Source organism: Oncorhynchus mykiss, chromosome 8, assembly GCF_013265735.2.
Source record: "Oncorhynchus mykiss isolate Arlee chromosome 8, USDA_OmykA_1.1, whole genome shotgun sequence".
In the NCBI taxonomy this organism is placed as follows: domain Eukaryota; kingdom Metazoa; phylum Chordata; class Actinopteri; order Salmoniformes; family Salmonidae; genus Oncorhynchus; species Oncorhynchus mykiss.
The window spans coordinates 71,771,922-71,791,901 of NC_048572.1; the positions used below are offsets into that span (position 1 = coordinate 71,771,922).

At 43.0% G+C, this 19,980-nt stretch overlaps 1 protein-coding gene across 20 annotated transcripts in view; it reads left to right on the plus strand.

The window, feature by feature from the left end:
* Window positions 1–19,980, plus strand: part of LOC110530483 (obscurin) — a 90,334-nt gene that overhangs the window by 44,134 nt on the left and 26,220 nt on the right. For 10 of the 20 annotated variants that reach the window (XR_005052942.1, XM_036986127.1, XM_036986128.1 and 7 more), the window contains 12 exons: window positions 4,057–4,323; window positions 4,543–4,809; window positions 4,989–5,255; window positions 5,793–6,062; window positions 6,735–6,998; window positions 9,318–9,596; window positions 10,068–10,325; window positions 10,590–10,856; window positions 11,339–11,614; window positions 15,122–15,388; window positions 15,977–16,252; window positions 16,530–16,802. Coding sequence is in view for 19 of the 20 variants with exons in the window: in XM_036986127.1 (XP_036842022.1) it covers window positions 4,057–4,323; window positions 4,543–4,809; window positions 4,989–5,255; window positions 5,793–6,062; window positions 6,735–6,998; window positions 9,318–9,596; window positions 10,068–10,325; window positions 10,590–10,856; window positions 11,339–11,614; window positions 15,122–15,388; window positions 15,977–16,252; window positions 16,530–16,802 (3,231 nt within the window). In the remaining variant the exon portion in view is untranslated. Of the gene's footprint in view, window positions 1–149; window positions 252–472; window positions 566–1,769; window positions 1,857–2,555; window positions 2,634–4,056; window positions 4,324–4,542; window positions 4,810–4,988; window positions 5,256–5,792; window positions 6,063–6,734; window positions 6,999–9,317; window positions 9,597–10,067; window positions 10,326–10,589; window positions 10,857–11,338; window positions 11,615–15,121; window positions 15,389–15,976; window positions 16,253–16,529; window positions 16,803–19,980 lie in introns of all 20 variants that reach the window. The other 10 variants (XM_036986132.1, XM_036986133.1, XM_036986145.1 and 7 more) reach the window with 7 other exon arrangements.

Below are 19,980 nucleotides of genomic sequence, written 5' to 3' on the forward strand. Positions count from 1 at the left end.
GTGTATGTAAACCTTGTCTGTGCACAATTGTCACCTTAGCTTTGAGCAGCCTGACATTGTTTTGGATTCTCTGCTTCCCTTTGAAGGCATGCTTTTGTGAGCATACTCAGCTCAGAGTTGGATCTAAAGTGAAATGTTTAAACCCCCAGCTCCTCCAGTCACTCACAAACAACAGGAGACCCAGAAGCAGCAGGAGACCAAAGAGGCCCAGAGAGAGACAGTAGAAAGGAAGACAGTAGTAGAAGCCCATGGTAGGAAAAGATAAGATATGTTCTCTGTTGAGCTCATTCTGGAAGTTGTAGAATATTGAGGTATTCTGATTTCTGCTATATCTGTGATGCCTGCTGTTCCTGCCGGCCCTAAACCAGAGCCCCAGAAGGAGACCGTAGAAAAGAATACAGTAGATAACACTTCTGGTTACTTGTTGAAGTAAAGTTAAAGAATGTTTAGTTATTATGGTGTTTTGTCATAGTCTCGGAGCCAGCGACCCCTATTGCTCCTGCCACTCTCAAAACGGATCCCCAGAAGGAGACATTAGAGAAGAAGACCGTAGTAGAAGCCTCTGGTAGGAAAGATGAACTATCTGTTGTCTGTCACAGCAATTTAAAAAATCAATTGTATTCTGGTGTTGCTGTATGTAATTGTGTTTTATCCGGTCGATAATTGCAGTCAGATAGGCCAACAAGCAGTAGTTCATCTGTTCCTTTGTGGCTTTAGCACTGTGTGACTCATTTTTGGGGTCTGTGTTTCAACTTGTGATCCTCTCAGTATTATCTTACTTGACGCACATGTGTAATAATGTAGTAATGTAATAATAATATGTTTTTGCTTGGTTTTCCCTCAGTTTTAATGGCAGTGTGTGTCTGTTCTAAAGATGTTTAGTTATGTGACGTAATATGAATTCATGTTCATGCTGTCACGCGTGTTATTGAGTTTTCTGCTTTCTAGACAACTGATGAAGTTCAGTTATACACTGAGTGTCCAAAACATTAAGGACACCTGCTCTTTCCATGACATAGACTGACCAGGTGAATCCAGGTGAAAGCTATGATCCCTTATTGATGTCACCTGTTAAATCCACTTCAATCAGTGTAGATGAAGGGAAGGAGACAGGTTAAAGAGATTTTTAAGCCTTGCGACTACTGAGCATGTTTTGTGTATGTGTGCCATTCAGAGGGTGAATGGGCAAGACAAAATATTGAAATGACTTTGAACGGGTTGTGGTTGTAGGTACCAGGCGCACCAGTTCGAGTGTTTCAAGAACTGCAACGCTGCCTGTTTTTTTACTCTCAACAGTTTCTCTTGTGTATCAAGAATGGTCCACCACCTAAAGGACATCCAGTCAACTTGACACAACTGTGGGAAGCATTGGAGTCAACATGGGCCAGCATCCCTATGGAACGCTTTCGATACCTTGTAGAGTCCACGCCTCGACAAATTGAGGCTGTTCTGAGGGCAAAAGGGGTCCAACTCAATATTAGGAAGGTGTTCCTAATGTTTTTTCTACTCAGTGTTTTCTGGTAGTCATCTTGATGTTTTGTCATAGTCTCTAAGCCTGTTGTAGAAAAGAAGATCGTAGAAGCCCCTGGTAGGAAAGATGAGCTATCTGTTGTCTTTTCAACTCATACCTGTGGGTAACTGGTCACATCAATTCAAATACGGCTGCTCTTTGGCCTATCTGTTCAACTTCAAGCAAACATCATCCGTGGCTTTAGTATTGTGTGGCAAATTTTGGGGGTGATTATAGTCATTTTGGTGTTTTGTTATAGCCTTTAAGCCTGCTGCCCCTGCCACCCCCAAACCGGAGCTCCAGAAGGAGGAGACCGTAGAAAATAAGACTGTTGCAGACGCTCAGGGTGGGTACTTTTTGTTTTGGGACTGCTGCTCTTTGGTCAGTCTGTTCAAGCGTACGGCATTTGTGGCTTTAGCATTGTATGGCTAATTTTGGGGTTTCTGCTTCACCTTGTGGTCCTGTTAGTGTGTCCTGTAAGCTTCTTCTGTTTAGTCTTAGCCTACACTGCAAGTGAAGGACAATGTATTGGCAGTCTGTGTCACTGTCTGTTTCTCTCTTTGAAGACTGTTGCATGACGTTGGGAATTCATGTTCATGCTTTTGGTTGAGCTTTCTGCTTACTAGACAGACGATGAAGTTAAATTATATACGGGTAGTTATTTTGGTGTTTTGCTACAGCCAAGACGCCTGCTGCTCCTGCCGCCCTCAAACTGGAGCCACAGGAGGAGACAGTAGAAAATAAGTCAGTAGTAGAGAAGATCAGCTATCTTTTGCCTGTTAAGCTCATACCTGTGGCAAGTCTGTCATATCAATTTAAATACTACTGCTCTTTATCCGTTCAATTGGACATCATTTGTGGCTTTCACATTGTGTGGCACATTTTTGGGTCTCTGCTTTATCTTGTGTGGTCCTATTAGTCTGTGTCATGTATGATGGTTGCCCTTCACTCAAAGGGATGTAATGGCAGTTTGTCTGTTTAAATACTTTTTGTTGTATGACATTGGGAAGTTAAATCATATACCGGCTTTGATGTTTTGTCATAGCCGTGAAGCCTCCTGCCGCCCCCAAACTGGAACCCGGGAAGGAGACAGTAGAGATGAAGACAGTAGTAGGAGCCTCTGGTAGGAAAATATGAGCTGGCTGTTGTCTGAGCTCCTACCTGTGCACTGTCTGTCACATCATACTGTGTTTCTCAATGTAGACTATGTACAATGTAGAAAGCTTGGATCTTTGCTCTTGATTCAAGTTGTACTGTATGTGGTGAACAGTGTGGATATATTCTTTCTGAAGGCAAGTTGTGTCACATAGTCTTTCTGTAGCCCTTCAGCTAGCTTCCCTTATCTTGTGGCTTCGGCTGGTTTGTCAGGCTGTTCTCTTAAGAGGTGTTGAGGATCTTATCAAGTGTATTACTGTACCACAGTAGAGAAACCTCCAGTTCCTGCAGTCACCCTTAAACTAGAGCCTCAGAAGCAAGAGACCAAAGAGAGGAGATTCGTTTGTCATTCTTAAGTTCAGTACATCGGTCATTGTTTGTATGAATGGATTAAAAATAATTGACTTTGGACATGGTTTGCTTCCATCAGGTTTGCACGTGCATTTTTTGAAATGCAAAAGTTATTCATCTCGTACTTTAGGCTATCTGATATAGTTCCTGTCCTTTTCATCCTTACCTCGACGAAGTACATTCTTTATTGACAATATATTCAGTAGATTTTGCTACAGGTATTGTTTTGTCTGCATACTTTGCCATGCTTCTAAATGGTAGTGGAAAGAAAGTAGGCTAAAATGATGGTTGCCATTTGAATGGGTAAGATTTGAAGCTCCGTGGACAGTGGGCTTTGTTTGCTTCCGTCTGGTTCACTTAGGTGCACAATTTTAAAGTTGATGTTATAATGAAGATATATTCAACAGATTGTTCATGTTTGTGCTGTAGTTGTGGAGACACCAGTTGCTCCAGTCCAGCCAAAACCAGAGACTGAAAAGGAGGAGAAGACAGTGGTAGAAGCCAATGGTGGGAAAAGAGGAACTTTCTTTTGCAGTTTATTCTTGTATAATGCTGCCATGGAGCTTGCAGTTGTAATATATTTACAAGTCTCCTTGCCCTTAAATGGGGATCTACTATAGGTCTTGGTTGTCTTTTGTTGACCTTGCTGGAGTCTCCTTGATGTAGATTCCTTGTTGTAGTTGGATCATGATATTCCAGGTGTATTCTGCGTACAAAATATTGAATTTAGGCAGAGACCAGGATTGTTCATGCAGTCCTGTACATAACCTTGGTTATGTGTAAACCCAGAGTAGTTAAAATCTCACTTTCAATGTGGTGGTGGGTCACACACAAGTCTTTTTTTAAACTGCTGGCCTGGACGGATGGACACCAAGCAGAGAAGAGTGCCTACATTAATGGTCATTGAAAGTGTTTACCATACGTAGAGACACCATCCCAGTGGGATCGTCTTCCAGATGCTAACACCATATGGGTTTGCAATGTCTCTTTTTGAGGCATTGTGACAGTGGATGAAGATATTTTAACCCTTTCTTTCTCAGCTCTTCCAGCCACATTCAAACACGATCTTGAGAGCCAGGAGGTTGAGGAGGGGGGCAGTGTTACCCTGCACTGTGAGCTCTCTAAACCTGGGCTCCCTGTAGAATGGAAGAAGGGAACACAGGTTATAAAGTCTGGAGAAAAGTACCAGATGAAGCAGGAAGATTGCAGTGTGAAACTGCAAATCTGTGATTTGAAACCTGAAGACACAGGAAACTACCACTGCAGCACTGGAGACCTAGAGAGCTCAGCATACCTGAAAGTCAATGGTAGGATGATGACCTTTTCACTGCAGCCCAATTCTTCACTAGCACAGAAAATATCACCTTGATTTATGATAAATTGATCTGAAGCACCACATGTATTAACTGAAATGCTATAAATAGTTAGTAAAAATAGGTGATCCAACAAAACAGTTGGAATAATGCCTACCATTTATTATGTAAGTGTAGGCTTATAATTAATATTTTGCGATTTTGATTTGTCAGCTCTCCCAGTCATATTCACCAAAGATCTGCAGAGCCAGGAGCCTGAGGAAGGGGGCAGTGTTACCCTGCACTGTGAGCTCTCTAAACCTGGAGTCCCTGTAGAATGGACGAAGGGGGAGGTGGGTCTCTGCCCCTGTGCCAAGTATGAAATCGTCCAGGAAGGACACAGCGCCAGACTTGTCATCCACAGCTTAGACCCTGAAGACTCAGGCAGCTATACTTGTGACAGTGGCGACCGGAAAACCACAGCAAACCTTTCTGTGAAGGGTAGGCTAAAAGAAAACTCTTATGGTTTTAGCTGTGTATGCTGTCGGGAAAGAAAATCTAACTTTCCCACGTTTTATACATATTTTGTGGTTTGGAGGCACAATTCTGCCCTCTAAAAGTGTCTCTATCTCACCTCTCCCAACCTACATCGTTCCTACCCCCCCTTTTGCTTTCCACAGCCCTGCCTGTTTACTTCAAAACCCGACTACAGAATCTAGAGTGGGACGCAGGTGAGATCGCCATCCTCCGCTGTGAGATCACAAATCCTGGGGCCAGCGTTGTTTGGAGCCGGGGCGACAGGGTCTTGGAGTCTAACAACAAGTATCAGCTGAAACAGGAAGGTGCCATAGTGAAGCTTATCATCTATAACCTACAAGGCGATGACTCTGGGGAGTATATCTGTGACACGGGTTACCAGAAGACCTCATCCATGCTCACTGTACAGGGTAGGGGAGAAGATGAAAGTCTGCTACTGTCTTCTGACATTATTTTCAACCACTCTCTCTCTCTGCACACCTCTTGAATCATGGCACCTCTCTTTTAATTCACTCTATCCCTACCACCGCTTTCCATCCTGAGTCCCACAAGACTAATATCACGCAAGGCTTTAGAGGAACAAAGGCCTAAAGAGCACAGAAGTAAAGCTTGTTGGGATCTTCATCCATTTCCTGATTCAACTACTGCTTCCTATGTCTTTCATATCCTTCACACACCTTCCTCTGCACTTCTACCTTCATAACCATTCCACCCAAGTGCTCTGCTGTTAAGGACAATGATCTGTCTCACACTTCCACTTCTTCTGTCTTGACAGGAGCAACCTTATGTCTTGACAGTTGTCTCTGTATTGTAATTGTATTGAGTGTGTATGGTTAGGTGCCTTTTTTCTGTTGTAATCTAACCATGTACACCCATATAGACACTAGTGCTCCCTTAGAGTGAGATTCGCATCTAAGCAGTAACACATAACTGGCTTTTTAAAACAGAGCTGGAGGTGACCATAGTGAAGGTCTTGAACAGCTGCTCGGTGCGCGAGGGGGAGGACGTTCACTTTGAGTGCCATCTGTCCCACGAGGATGCCAAGGAGGTCCAGTGGATGCTTGCGGATGTCCCTCTGCAGAACAATGAAATGAATCTGATCCGCAGCCAAGGCAAGGTGCACAGCCTCACCCTCAGGGGGGTCACCCAGGCCGACTCGGCCACAGTCGCTTTCACCGTCGGCCACCATACCTCCACCGCCAGCCTGACCGTCGGAGGTAAGGGGTGCATATACATAGTCCAAGGTTAGGAGTATACAGTACATAGTCATATACTGTACATAGTCTGAGGTAAGAGATACATCTGCTGGTAATCAGCCCCAACCTTCTCCCATTGTACCCCAATACCAGGATCCATTCTGTCCATTCCAAATCCGTTTTATACCCCGAACGTCCAAGGTAAAGGGTACATATACTGTATAGTCTGAGGTAAGGGGTTATATAATATATGTATGATGCTAATCACTGACTTTTACTAGACCTAACCCTTTTCCATTGTACCGCAATACTTGGAGCCATTCTGTCCATTCTTTCATAGATTCTTCATGTCTTTTATCTTCTCTTATCAATAATAGATCTCTCAATTCATGTTCATATTGTTGTGGAGATCGATTATCATAGCAGTGCATGCCATTGGTAGGCCACTTGTTCATTTCTCTCACATTACAACATAGCAAGAAACAAGAAATCCCCCCCGTTTTTGTCATTTGCTATTTGAAACCTGCAGTGGTTAATGTCTGTTCAGCAAATGCTTTTAAATGTTGTTGTTAAATGTTGAATGTTTCCTTTCAAGATATTGGATGTCCGTCCCGTCCGTGTCCACTCCCTAAACCAGGTAATGTCTCCATCAATTTAAACCTGGTCTGTATCTATCTTGCTGTGTCCCCCCAGGGGCCCCTGTGGTGTTCAAGAAGGAGCTGGAGAGCCAGGAAGCAGTTGAGGGGGGCAGTGTCTCCCTGACCTGTGAGATCAGTGTTGAGGGCAAGGTGACATGGAGAAGGGGCTCCGTGCTCCTCACCCAGGGGGAGAAGTATTCCATGGAGCACACAGGTTCTACCTACATCCTGATGGTTCACAAGCTGAAGGTCGAGGATGCTGGAGAGTACACCTGCGATACTGGGGATAAGCAGAGCACGGCCACCCTGAAAGTCAAAGGTAATGGAGCGTCTGTATTCACATCGGTCTCTCGTTTGCTGTGACTCTACATTATCGTCTGCTTTCATTCAGTGTGCCAACGGACTAAGAACTTCCATCTTAATGCCAAGGCAGCAGCAACTCTTCCTGGGGTCCAACAGAATTAAGGCAGTTATACAATTCTAAAAACATAACAATACATCCACAAAAGATTTCACAACACATTAAGTGTGTACCCTCAGGCCACTACTCTACTACCACATATCTACAACACAAAATCCATGTGTATGTACAGTGCATTCGGGAAAGTATTCAGACCCTTTGCCTTTTCCACATTTTGTTATGTTACAGCCTTATTCTAAAAACTATTACATTACATTTTTCCTCATCAATCTACACACAATAACACAGAATGACAAATCAAAACAGATTTTTTGAAAATGTTCAAATTTATAACAATAAATATCAGATTCAGTATTCAGTCCTTTTACTAGTACTTTGTTGAAGCACCTTTAGCAATGATTACAGCCTTGAGTCTTCTTGGGTGTGACGCTACAAGCTTTGCACACCTATATTTGGGGAGTTTCTTCTCTGCATATCCTCTCAAGCTCTGCGTCACTGCACAGCTATTTTCAGGTCTTTCCAGAGTTGCCCGGGTTCTGAATGGGCCACTCAAGGACATTCAGAGACTTGTTCCCGAAGCCACTCCTGTGTTGTCTTGGTTGTGTGCTTAGGTTCGTTGTCTTGTTAGAAGGTGAACTTTCACCCCAGTCTGAGGTCCTGAGTGCTCTGGAGCAGGTTTTCATCAAGGATCTCTGTGTACTTTGCTAAATTCATCTTCCCTTCGATCCTGACTAGTCTTCCAGTCCCTACCGCTGAAAAACATCTCCACAGCATGATGCTGCCACCACCATGCTTGACCGTGGGGATGGTGCCAGGTTTCCTCCAGACGTGATGCTTGGCATTCAGGCCAAAGAGTTCAATCTTGGTTTCATCAGACAAGATAATCTTATTTCTCATGGTCAGAGTCCTTTAGGTGCCTTTTGGCAAACTCTGAGTGTGCTGTCATGTGCCTTTTACTGAGGAGTGGCTTCCGTCTGTGCACACTACCATAAAGGGCTGATAGGTGTAGTGCTGCAGAGATGGTTGTCCTTCTGGAAGGTTCTCCCATCTCCACGGAAGAATTCTGGAGCTCTGTCAGAGTGACCATCAGGATCTTGGTCACCTCCCTGACCAAGGCCCTTGGGTTTTGCTCTGACATACACTGTCAACTGTGGGACCTTATATAGACAGGGGTGTGCCTTTCCAAATCATGTCCAATCAATTGAATTTATCACAGGTGAACAATCAAGTTGCAGAAACATCTCAAGGATGATCAATGGAAACAGGATGCACCTGAGCTCAATTTCTAGTCTCATAGCTAAGGGTCTGAATACTTATGTAAATATGGTATTTATGTTTTTATTTTTAATACATTTGCAAAAATGTATAAAAACCTGTTTTCACTTCATCATTATGGGGTATTGTGTGCAGATTTATATAAAACAAATATAATAATTATCCAATTTAGAACAAGGCTGTAACATAACAAAATGTGGAAAAAGTCAAGGGGTCTGAATACTTTCCGACTGCACTGTCTAGTGCGTATGTTATCGTGTGTGTATGCATGTGTCTGTGCCTGTGTGTCTCTTCACAGTCCCCGCTGTTCCATAAGGTGTATTTTGATCATTTAAAAAAATCTAATTCTACTGCTTGCATCAGTTACTTGATGTGGTATAGAGTTCCATGTAGTCATAGCTCTATGTAGTCGTGGCTCTACAGCAACCAGTTTTAGAGGTATAATCTGTGAGTAAGCATAGTTGTCGAGTTAACAATAAAATGTTTGTTGATCATGAAATGTAGGTTTCATTAATCAATGTGTGTTTTTATGTTTGAACCACAGTCTATTTGCTATGTTGGGGACTACTGCATGTTGGTTTTGTTTTCATAATCAGACCTATATTAAGCTATTGTGTCAGATCACTTCTTGCATATACATATGTCTACAGTACCTTCCTACACGTTAGTCATTACGTAGGAAGTGAAAGTGTGTTTTGCGTAATATTGTACTCTTTCAATGAGAAGTCCTAAACATTGAGTTGGCAGAAAGAGTTTCACTAATATCCATGGTGTCTCCTGGAGTGCAAGTGTCCATCCTCTATAGAACTCACTTTTAAATCGGGATACCAATGTTGGTGCTCTAATGTTGAGTGTTTCACCTGAATGAATCCCCTGGGAAACCTTGACCCCAGGATCCTTTAAATCTCTCACTCCCCCATCGTCACATTCATTCAACTCCAGAGTCTGTACGCATCACTCGGGAGCTGCACGACATCACAGTGACCACCGGGCAGGATGCTGTCTTTGCGTGTGAGTTGTCCCAGGAGGGCGTAACCAATGGACAGTGGTGGCTAGGGGATAACCTCCTCCAAAACAACGACCTGAACCAGATGACCTTCCAGGGCCGGGTGCACCGGCTGACACTGCAGATGGTCACCACTGATGAGTCAGGGGACGTGGCGTTTGTGGTGGGCGAAAAGAAGACCGTCGCATGCCTACTGGTAGAAGAGAAGCCCAAAGGTAATGGAGATGTTAACGGAGATGTTAAAGATGGCAATCTAGTCCTCACCCCTCTCCATCTATATCTTCCATCAAACAGCATTGGAACAACCTCTGTTCATCTGCTGTGCACCATCATCCATTCCATTCTAACCTTTCTGTAAACGTGTGTTGGCCATCCTCCTGGCTTTTCTTTTTATAGCATCTTTGTCTTTAAAGATACTATGAAATGAAGTTGACAACAAGATGGTTGTCAGTGACATAAACATATCACTTTGCTAACTTCAGTATCAATTTGAATATCAATTGAGTGATTCACGCCTAATGGACATAGTCTTTATGGTTAGCATTGGCGGTATTGTAGACCTGTGGAAAAAGAGGCACTTTAAACACTGCCCATAGAAATACCATACAAGTTTGACATGCATGACATCTGACACTCAAAGTGCATTACACTGTATGTACTTAGCTTGGGATTTCCCATATCTACAGTCTTAATCCTAGAGAAGCCTCATGACACAGTGGCTTTGGAGGGTGAGACAGTCACCCTGTCCTGCACCGTCTCCGACCCCACGGCCACTATCAACTGGAGCAGGAATGATGTTGACATCAAAGCAGGCCTCAAGTATGACCTGCGGAAGAATAGAGCTCTCATGCAGCTCCGTATCCACAACCTGGAGATGGAGGACTCTGGAACTTACTGCTGCGATACCGGGGATGCACAGTGCACCGTCACATTGACTGTGGAAGGTAAAGAATGATACTGCCACTTGAAAAGTTTGGACCCTCTACACTGCATCTAATGGGTACTAGAAAATAGTCTCCTAAAACTGAAGGCTCAGGATGAGTTCCCCCACAATAGTGTTCTTAACTTGCTTGCCTTCTACAAACTATCAGGCACCCAGTCTTCCGTCAACATACAACAGAGCCATCTACGCCCCTGTCCACCATGCCACCATCGTCTACACATCTTCTATTGTCCGACACTGATGTCATGTCTCCTACTTCCACCAGGTGCCCCAGCATTCTTCCAGAAGGAGCTGAAGAACAAGGAAGCCCAGGAAGGCGATGATATCACTCTGCGCTGTGAGCTCTCCAAGGCGTGCACTCAAGTGGAGTGGAGGAAGGGAGGCATGGTCCTCCAGGCTGGTAAGAAGTATGAGATGAGGCAGGAGGGATGCGTTCAGGAGCTCTGCATTCGTAACCTGGAGCCAGAGGACAATGGCTACTACACCTGCGATGCTGGAGACCAGCTCACAACGGCGTCGGTGGCAGTACAAGGTATCATGTCACAACTACACCATCTGTCCCTGAAAGGGTTCATTTCTGTATCGTTTCTTCATTTCTCTAGGATCAAGGAATGAATTCCTAACAGTTTATGATACACTTGTTGAAACCACAAAGGCTATTGTATGTTTTTCAGCAAGTTAAAGATGACCAGTTATAGGATGTAATTGTAAATTAAAAAGATGTAAGATTTATTTGTTTACATACATGTTTCCAGTCTTGATTGAAAACAGATGGTTAACATTTAGTTGAACAAAATGTATATTGTATCATGGAACATAGGGAATAAATAACCCAATGAAGTGAACAAGGATGCTTGCCCTCTTAAAGTCAAAGTTTAAATGAGGAATGAGACCAGGTCAAGGTCGAAGTAATCTTTATTATCCCATAGGCTGGCATTGTGAGTGTTAGAGGTGAGTTGTGTGACTGTGAGTGGCAGTAGCTGAGTGTCTGACTGTATCTCCACTACTCTGCAGAGGCAGAAGTCCTCATAGTGTGTGGTCTAAAGAGCACCGATGTCTTTTTGGGCGAGTGGGCCACCTTCTCCTGCCAGCTGTCCCGCGGTGTGAGGCCCGGGGAGGTGCAGTGGTGGCTGGACGGGACCCTTCTCCAGGACAGCCCCTCCAGCGAGATAGGGCTGAGCAAGGGCCACGTCCACACCCTCACCCTAAAGGACCTGGCCCCGGATGCCTCGGGCACCGTCACGTTCAAAGCCTGCAGCCTGGTGTCCTACGCCAAGCTCTTAGTTAAAGGTATCAGGGAGGAGGAACTAGAGGGATTGAGAGGAGTAGGAGAGTGACTTCTAAAGTTCCAGCTGTGTTCTCCAGACCTTGCAGCATCAATGCTAATAATACTCAACATCCATACAGTGGGGCAAAATAGTATTTAGCCAGCCACCAGTTGTGCAAGTTCTCCCACTTAAAAAGATGAGAGAGGCCTGTAATTTTCATCTTAGGTACACTTCAACTATGGCAGACGAAATGAGAAAAAAAAATCCAGAAAATCACATTGTAGGATTTTTAATGAATGTATTTGCAAATTATGGTGGAAAATAAGTATTTGGTCAATAACAACAGTTTATCTCAATACTTTGTTATATACCCTTTGTTGGCAATGACAGAGGTCAAATGTTTTCTGTAAGTCTTCACAAGGTTTTCACACACTGTTGCTGGTATTTTGGCCCATTCCTCCATGCAGATCTCCTCTAGAGCAGTGATGTTTTGGTGCTGTTGCTGGGCAACACGGACTTTCAACTCCTTCCAAAGATTTTCTATGGGGTTGATCTGGAGACTGGCTAGGCCACTCCAGGACCTTGAAATGCTTCTTACGAAGCCACTCATTCGTTGCCCAGGCAGTGTGTTTGGGATCATTGTCATGCTGAAAGACCCAGCCACGTTTCATCTTCAATGCCCTTGCTGATGGAAGGAGGCTTTCACTCAAAATCTCACGATGCATGGCCCCATTCATTCTTTCCTTTACACGGATCAGTTGTCCTGGTCACTTTACAGAAAAACAGCCCCAAAGCATGATGTTTCCACCCTCATGCTTCACAGTAGGTATGGTGTTCTTTGGATGCAACTCAGCATTCTTTGTCCTCCAAACACGATGAGTTGAGTTTTTACCAAAAAGTTATATTTTGGTTTCATCTGACCATATGACATTCTCCCAATCTTCTTCTGGATCATCCAAATGATCTCTAGAAAACTTCAGATGGGCCTGGACATGTACTGGCTTAAGCAGGGGGACACGTCTGGCACTGCAGGATTTGAGTCCCTGGCGGCGTAGTATGTTACTGATGGTAGGCTTTGTTACTTTGGTCCCAGCTCTCTGCAGGTCATTCACTAGGTCCCCCCGTGTGGTTCTGGGATTTTTGCTCAATGTTCTTGTGATCATTTTGACCCCACAGGGTGAGATCTTGCGTGGAGCCCCAGATCGAGGGAGATTATCAGTGGTCTTGTATGTCTTCCACTTCCTAATAATTGCTCCCACAGTTGATTTCTTCAAACCAAGCTGCTTACCTATTGCAGATTCAGTCTTCCCAGCCTGGTGCAGGTCTACAATTTTGTTTCTGGTGTCCTTTGACAGCTCTTTGGTCTTGGCCATAGTGGAGTTTGGAGTGTGACTGTTTGAGGTTGTGGACAGGTGTCTTTTATACTGATAACAAGTTAAAACAGGTGCCATTAATACAGGTAACGAGTGGAGGACAGAGGAGCCTCTTAAAGAAGAAGTTACATGTCTGTGAGAGCTAGAAATCTTGCTTGTTTGTAGGTGACCAAATACTTATTTTCCACCATAATTTGCAAATAAATTCATAAAAAAATCATACAATGTGATTTTCTGGAGAAAAAAAATTCTCATTTTGTCTGTCATAGTTGAAGTGTACCTCTCATCTTTTTAATTGGGAGAACTTACACAATTGGTGGCTGACTAAATACTTTTTTAGACATAGTAGATTAGACATAATATTTAATTATGGTATTTATCTCTAAGTGACCACCAGAGCATTTTCACCACATGGAGAGTAGACTACTATTTGCACACTTACTGTCCAAGACTAATGTTAATCTTGACAGTCTTATGCCAGTGTCCTCAAGAGTTCAAAGCTCCCTGATTCAGTAGTGGGGATGACTAGTTCAGTAGCTAAGGTATTTTTGTGCCTCATCCATGCATGCTTCCATGCATGAGCATACATTTGAGTCATTTCACTAATAGTTAGAATGAGAGTTTTCATGCTGCATGCTTTTGATAAGACCAAAACCTACAAGATGGTGCAGCAGTAGAGGATGTTTCCACTAGTTTCTTAGTAATATGGAGCAAGAGCAATGTTATCCAATGAGGATTCACACCCATAGTTCCATTGTGTATCTACATTTTTAGCTAATAATGGCAAATGGTACCTAACAGTTGTGGTTTACAGAATATCTAGTTGTAATAGATTAGGACTAGCGGACATATTTTGATGATTAAAGGTGGAATATGCAGAAATCGCACCACCATTCCTGGTTGCAAAAATGTGAATTGTTCGCCTAATTTCAGTTTGTGTGTAGAGAATCATTGTACCATCTAAAGCGCTTTGAAATACATTTTCAATAACCAAAAATAATATGTTTGAAGCTGGTTTACAAAACCGAAAGTAAAAGATGCAAAAACTAAACTTAAGAACGGTAAGAATAGAAATAGCGCACATACAACAGATATACCACTTCTTAGACTTGCTTTCAATGAGAATGACAGATCTAGAACTCACATTTATACGTAAATTTGCTCAAGTCACCCAAAAATGAACATATTGCAGCTTCAAGTATAGTTCTAGGAATCATCCACTCTAATCTTATCCAACAATTATAGAAATAAATCATATATGCCTACTGTAGTGTATTCACATTGAAATAGATTACATAATATGTAATCTATTTTGTGGCAGTATGTGGGATGTATGATTGCTGATAAGTGATGTGTGCACACAGGTAGTGATTAAGAAATAAAGTGTGCACTGTGTATTTTATGAACTTAGTTTTGATGCAGTTCAATTGGTACAGTGGGACAGATTTGACCTGTAAACAAGCTTTGCTGTTGTTGTATGTCAACCTATAGAATCATCAGTAGCTGGAAATTACAGTGTAGGGCAGTACTGCTCCACCCATCCACCCTGGCCTGCCACTTTCCCTTACTTACTCTCACTCTTTGCTTCACCTCCACCCTGCACTGCACCGCCCCTAGCCTGCAAGCACTGAAACTCTCTAACCCTTCCTACCTCTGCCCTGTCAGTCTGGCATATCTATCCACCCACTGGCATATCTCCCCTTTCTCATTGGTTGGTTAGTGGGCAGTAGTTGTGTCTAACTCCCCCTGCCTCTTGAGGAGATTGGGCTTTTCACTCCCCCTTCAGTTTGGAGTAACAAAAACATATGTCACAGATAAGTAGACATTCACATACTGTATCTAAATGCATATTTGGCCACGGAGTGCTGCATCCATAGGATATACTGTTAATCAAGGCAACTCTAAGGGCTTGCCACAGCAGCACACAATGCATACTAAAATACTAAGCCACCTCTGATACCACCAACAACTCAAAACATGTATCAAATTTCCCCCTTGGGGAACAATAAAGTTAACTCAATTCAAAGTAATATACATCAAAATACTCCAAGGTGTACTGGGGTGTTTATAAAGCCCAGGTATTGTTATTTGGCATGCCAAGAGAGTGCATGTCAGTCATGATGACCTTGTCATATGACCCCTGCCCCCACTCTCAGACCCCACAGTAGAGGTGGTGAGCGAGATGCAGGACCTGCGGGTGGCTGAGGACAAGCCGGCTGAGTTCATCTGCCAGTACTCCCGGCCGGTCCAGGCCCAGTGGAAGAGAGATGGTCGGCCTTTGCAGCCTGACGGCCAGAGGGTGGTAGTGGAGCAGGACTGGACCGTGGCTCGCTTGTACATTAGACACGTGTCCACCGAGGACAGGGGGAGATACTCCTGTGAGGCAGAGGGGACCTGTGTGGTTGCCTTACTGGAGGTGGAAGGTGAGCTTCTCTCCATTTGGAAAGAGCACCTTGCTATTCTACCCTTCCACTGAACTTGTAAAAATGTTCGTTGTTGTTTTCAATTATGAACAGCAGATAGCGATTTAAAGTAGGTATTTTTTTATCCTTTAATTTATACCATCTTTCCCCCCACCCCTCTTTAGCAGGCAAGGCTAAATGATAAATGTACATGACTTCTAAATAGGGCCCTTGTTTCTCATGGTCAGGTCACATGCACAGGAAAAACTCGTGGCCCTAATGTGAAAATGGGGCAAAAGTATTGTAAGAAAACAAAGCATTGTAAGACTCACCAAAGACTGCATTGACTTCCCTGTCAGGTCATTTCATGCATTGTGTGTGTGTGTGTGTGTGTGTGTGTGTGTGTCTAGCAGTTTTAGCAGGTTTTCATTGTGAGGTTCCGCTTGAATAGCAGCAAGTGTTAAGCATAAAAAATCCACTTGACCTACAGGCCACCGTGAACCTGAAAACCCCACAAAAGCTTGTCTTATGACACATTCTCCCCTCTCAGTCAAAGCTATTATTTTACAGTAAACTGCCCTCTCCCTGCTCCCCTCTCCACCCATACAGCCAAACCCATTGAAATCCTACAAGGCTTGGAGAACATGGACACCATTGACGGCGGGGAGGCCCTATTCGAGTGCTCTATCTCTCGTTGCGAGATCAAAGACTGCCACTGGCTGATTGGGGGCAAGCCGGTGAAGGAGTCGCCCACCACGGAGATCGTGTCCTTCGAAAATGGACGCCGCCACCTCTTGCTGCTCAAGGATCTGCACGTTGGAGACAGCTGCAAAGTTACTTTCCAAGCCGGCACCGCAACAACCTCCGCCATGCTCAACGTCAAAGGTGTGTCACCCCAATTAATGTCCAACTTTCAGTATGTTTGTTTGTCAATTAGTCACCCCAGTTAATATCCCCTTATGTTTGTTAGTTCCTGTTTTTTCTGGAAGCGTAAGTCTTAGGCCTGGTCTACTGGTGGAAATAACATACTACAGATGAAAATAAGGAAAATCTGCCTGCAATTGCTATAGGAACCGAGACTAGCATTAGTTTCTGTATATGTAACAGTATTGTGAGTCTTGAGTTTGTTAGGCATTATATGACATGGATTTTGTGTGAGTAGGCTGGCAGCTGGATGTGGTGAGTGGTCTGGAGGATAAGGTAGCTGTGGTGGGAGAGACTCTAGAGTTCAGCTGCAAGCTGACTGAGCCTGTGCCTGAGGCGGAGGTAGCCTGGTACTCTAACGGAGCCGAGCTAAAGGCTGATGACACCTGGGGCATGAGGGCCGATGGCTGCTCCTACCACCTGGTGCTTAGACAGACACCAGCCATGCCACCACAGGAGATCACCTTCGCTGCCAGGGACGCCATCTCCATGGCCAAGCTCACCATCATCAGTAAGTGTCTGAACAGCCATTTTGGAATCAATAATAGAAGCGTTCTCCAGGGAAGTGATTCTCAATTCTGTTAGATCCATTTGTCTCTCTTTCTCCTATTCTCTACATTCAGAACCACATTCCTGTTCATGTTAAATACTGTTGAAGTTATATGGCTACAGGTTAATCTGCCTCACCTAAAGCCCATTCAGGTGGGAAGCTCCTATAGACCACCAAGTGCTAACATCAGTATCTGGATAACGTGTGAAATGCTTGATAATGTATGTGATATCAACAGAGGTACATTTTCTGTGTAATTTAAATTTTGACTGGCTTTCATCAAGCTACCCACTTAAGAAAAAGTTTCAAACTGTAACCAGTGCCTGCAACCTGGTTCAGGTTATCAGTCAACCTACCAGGGTAGTTACAAATAGCACAGGGTTGAAATCATCAACATGTATTGTTGACATCTTTACTAATACTGCAGAAATTAGCTTGAAGGCAGTGTCCAATCCATCAGATGTAGTGATCATAATTTAGTAGCCATGTCTAGGAAAACCAAAGTTCCAAAGGCTGGGCCTAATATAGTGTATAAGAGGTCATACAAGTTTTGTAGTGATTCTCATGTGGATTATGTAAAGAATATTTGCTGGTCTGTGGTTTGTAATAAAGAGCAACCAGACGCTGCACTTGACACATTTATGACATTTCTTATTCCAGTTACTAATAAGCATGCACCCATTAAGAACATGACTGTAAAAACGGTTAAATCCCTGTTGATTGATGAGGAATTTAAGAATTGTATGGTAGAGAGTGATGAGGCAAAAGTTATGGCAAATAAGTCAGCAGAACTGAATGGCAAACGTACTGCAAATTAAGAAATCATGTGACGAAAACTGAATAAAAACAAGAATAAACTATACCATGAAACAAAAATGAATGATAGTAAAAAGCTTTGGAGCAACTTAAAACCTCTTTGGGCTGAGATCCCGCTAACGGGATCGATATGACAACAGCCAGTGAAAGTGCAGCCAAATTCAAAACAACAGATATCTCATAATTAAAATTCCTCAAACATACAAGTATTTTACACCATTTTAAAGATACACTTCTTGTTAATCCCACCACAGTGTCTGATTCCAAAAATGCTTTACGATGAAAGCAAACCAAATGTTTATGTTAGGTGAGTGCATAGTCACAGAAAAACACAGCCATTTTTCCAGACAAAGAGAGGAGTCACAAAAAGCAGAAATAGAGATAAATTAATCACTAACCTTTGATCTTCCTCAGATGACACTCATAGGACTTCATGGTACACAATACATGTATGTTTTGTTCGATAAAGTTAATATTTATATAAAAAACCTCAGTATACATTGGCGCGTTATGTTTAGTAGTTCCAAAACATCCGGTGATTTTGCAGAGAGCCACATCAATTTACAGAAATACTCATAATAAACATTGATAAAAGATACAACTATTGTGCATGGAATTATACATACACTTCTCCTTAATGCAACCGCTTGGTCAGATTTCAAAAAAGCATTACCGAAAAAGCACACCATGCAATAATCTGAGTACAGCGCTCAGAGACCAAAACAACCCAAACAGATATCCGCCATGTTGTGTAGTCAACAGAAGTCAGAAATAGCATTATAAATATTAACTTACCGTTGATGATGTTCATCAGAATGCACTCCTAGGAATCCCAGTTCCACAACAAATGTTTGTTTTGTTCGATAATATCCATCATTTATGTCCAAATACCTCCTTTTCATGGCGCGCGATCACTAGGAGCAGACGAAAAGTCAAAAAGTTCCGTTACAGTCCGTAGAAACATGTCAAACGATGTATAGAATCAATCTTTAGGATGTTTTTAACATAAATCTTCAATAATGTGTCGTGACGTTGTATTAGTTAATGTGACGACTGTTGCTCATCGAATGATTACAAGTTTCTAATTACGTGATTAACTGAATCAAGCAATTATTAACTCATTAACCTGGGGCACCATGGGAAAACTAGCTTTTATTGAGTTTCTATTTCCCAAATTAACTCAAAGAATATCAGAATATCGATTTTACAACAGCCGCTAATTAACCAGTTTCCTCTACTAATCTCGTTCTGAACGTCGTATAGCCCGTGAATCTGCACGGACCCGGGTCCCACCAATGAATTCGTACCACACCAATCTTCGTTGAATATTTATTTACTAAAAAGCTAAAATGATGATAAAAGATACACATAGACAAAACACATTATAGGCTATTGATTAGAACTTAGTATAATGGGCCAACACACTATGGCGAGTGTTACCCACAATGGGAATTTCAAAAGAGAGAAAAAAAGAAAGTACACGAGAAATATACGTTTGGGTGAATTTGTCAGCTATGCTCATTCTAACCCTAGCCTTGCCCCAAACTGCCGCTCTTATGGGTCAGAATATAATGATGTAATTACGTGGGGATGATCGCCGAGGATTCTCTGCGTGGACCGTTCTGCTGTTCGATGGCGCATTTCTCCTGCGCAGCTCCCTGCTCGTCCTCTCCATGTCAGTGTCCTTTTTGGCTTAGGAGTCTGTTCCCTCACCCTGTTCTCTGGAAAGGGTCTTCTGAGGACAGACAGCTCTGTAGCTCAGAGCTCATAACATAGGAATTAAACTCTTTAGATACCACGATTCGATGGGAGATGGAGGCTAGGTGGTTCGACTTGAATTCACCCGCTTAGACACAGCTACTCAGCCGTAGCTTGGGTAGAAAAGGATTTCTTTGTCCTCAAACTTGCGTTGCGTTCTGGGTTCGTTGACTTTTTCAGACCTTGTTGCAGCTGGGGTCACGTAGTCCTGCTGTAAATTCTATACTCACAGGTTTTATAGCCTTGGGTCAGAAGTGGGCGTAGCCGCCTTTAGGGCGATTTTCTGGGCGTACCAAGTTCATGAGGCAAGGTCCAGATTTTACTCAAGTCCAATTTTAGACAACTAACTTAACATTTAATCTCCCCCAAAACATTCCCTTTGATTTGGACATTTTCCACACAATGTATAAACATCAAATATATACTAGGAAAACTCTTCATGTTGCAATGTTTTTGTAATAACGTCATCTATTAACCTTTAATAACAAAACAAAAATGACATACATTTTCATATTCCATCTATCGTCAAGACCACCATTGTGGCTGACAAAAACCATTGTTCCAA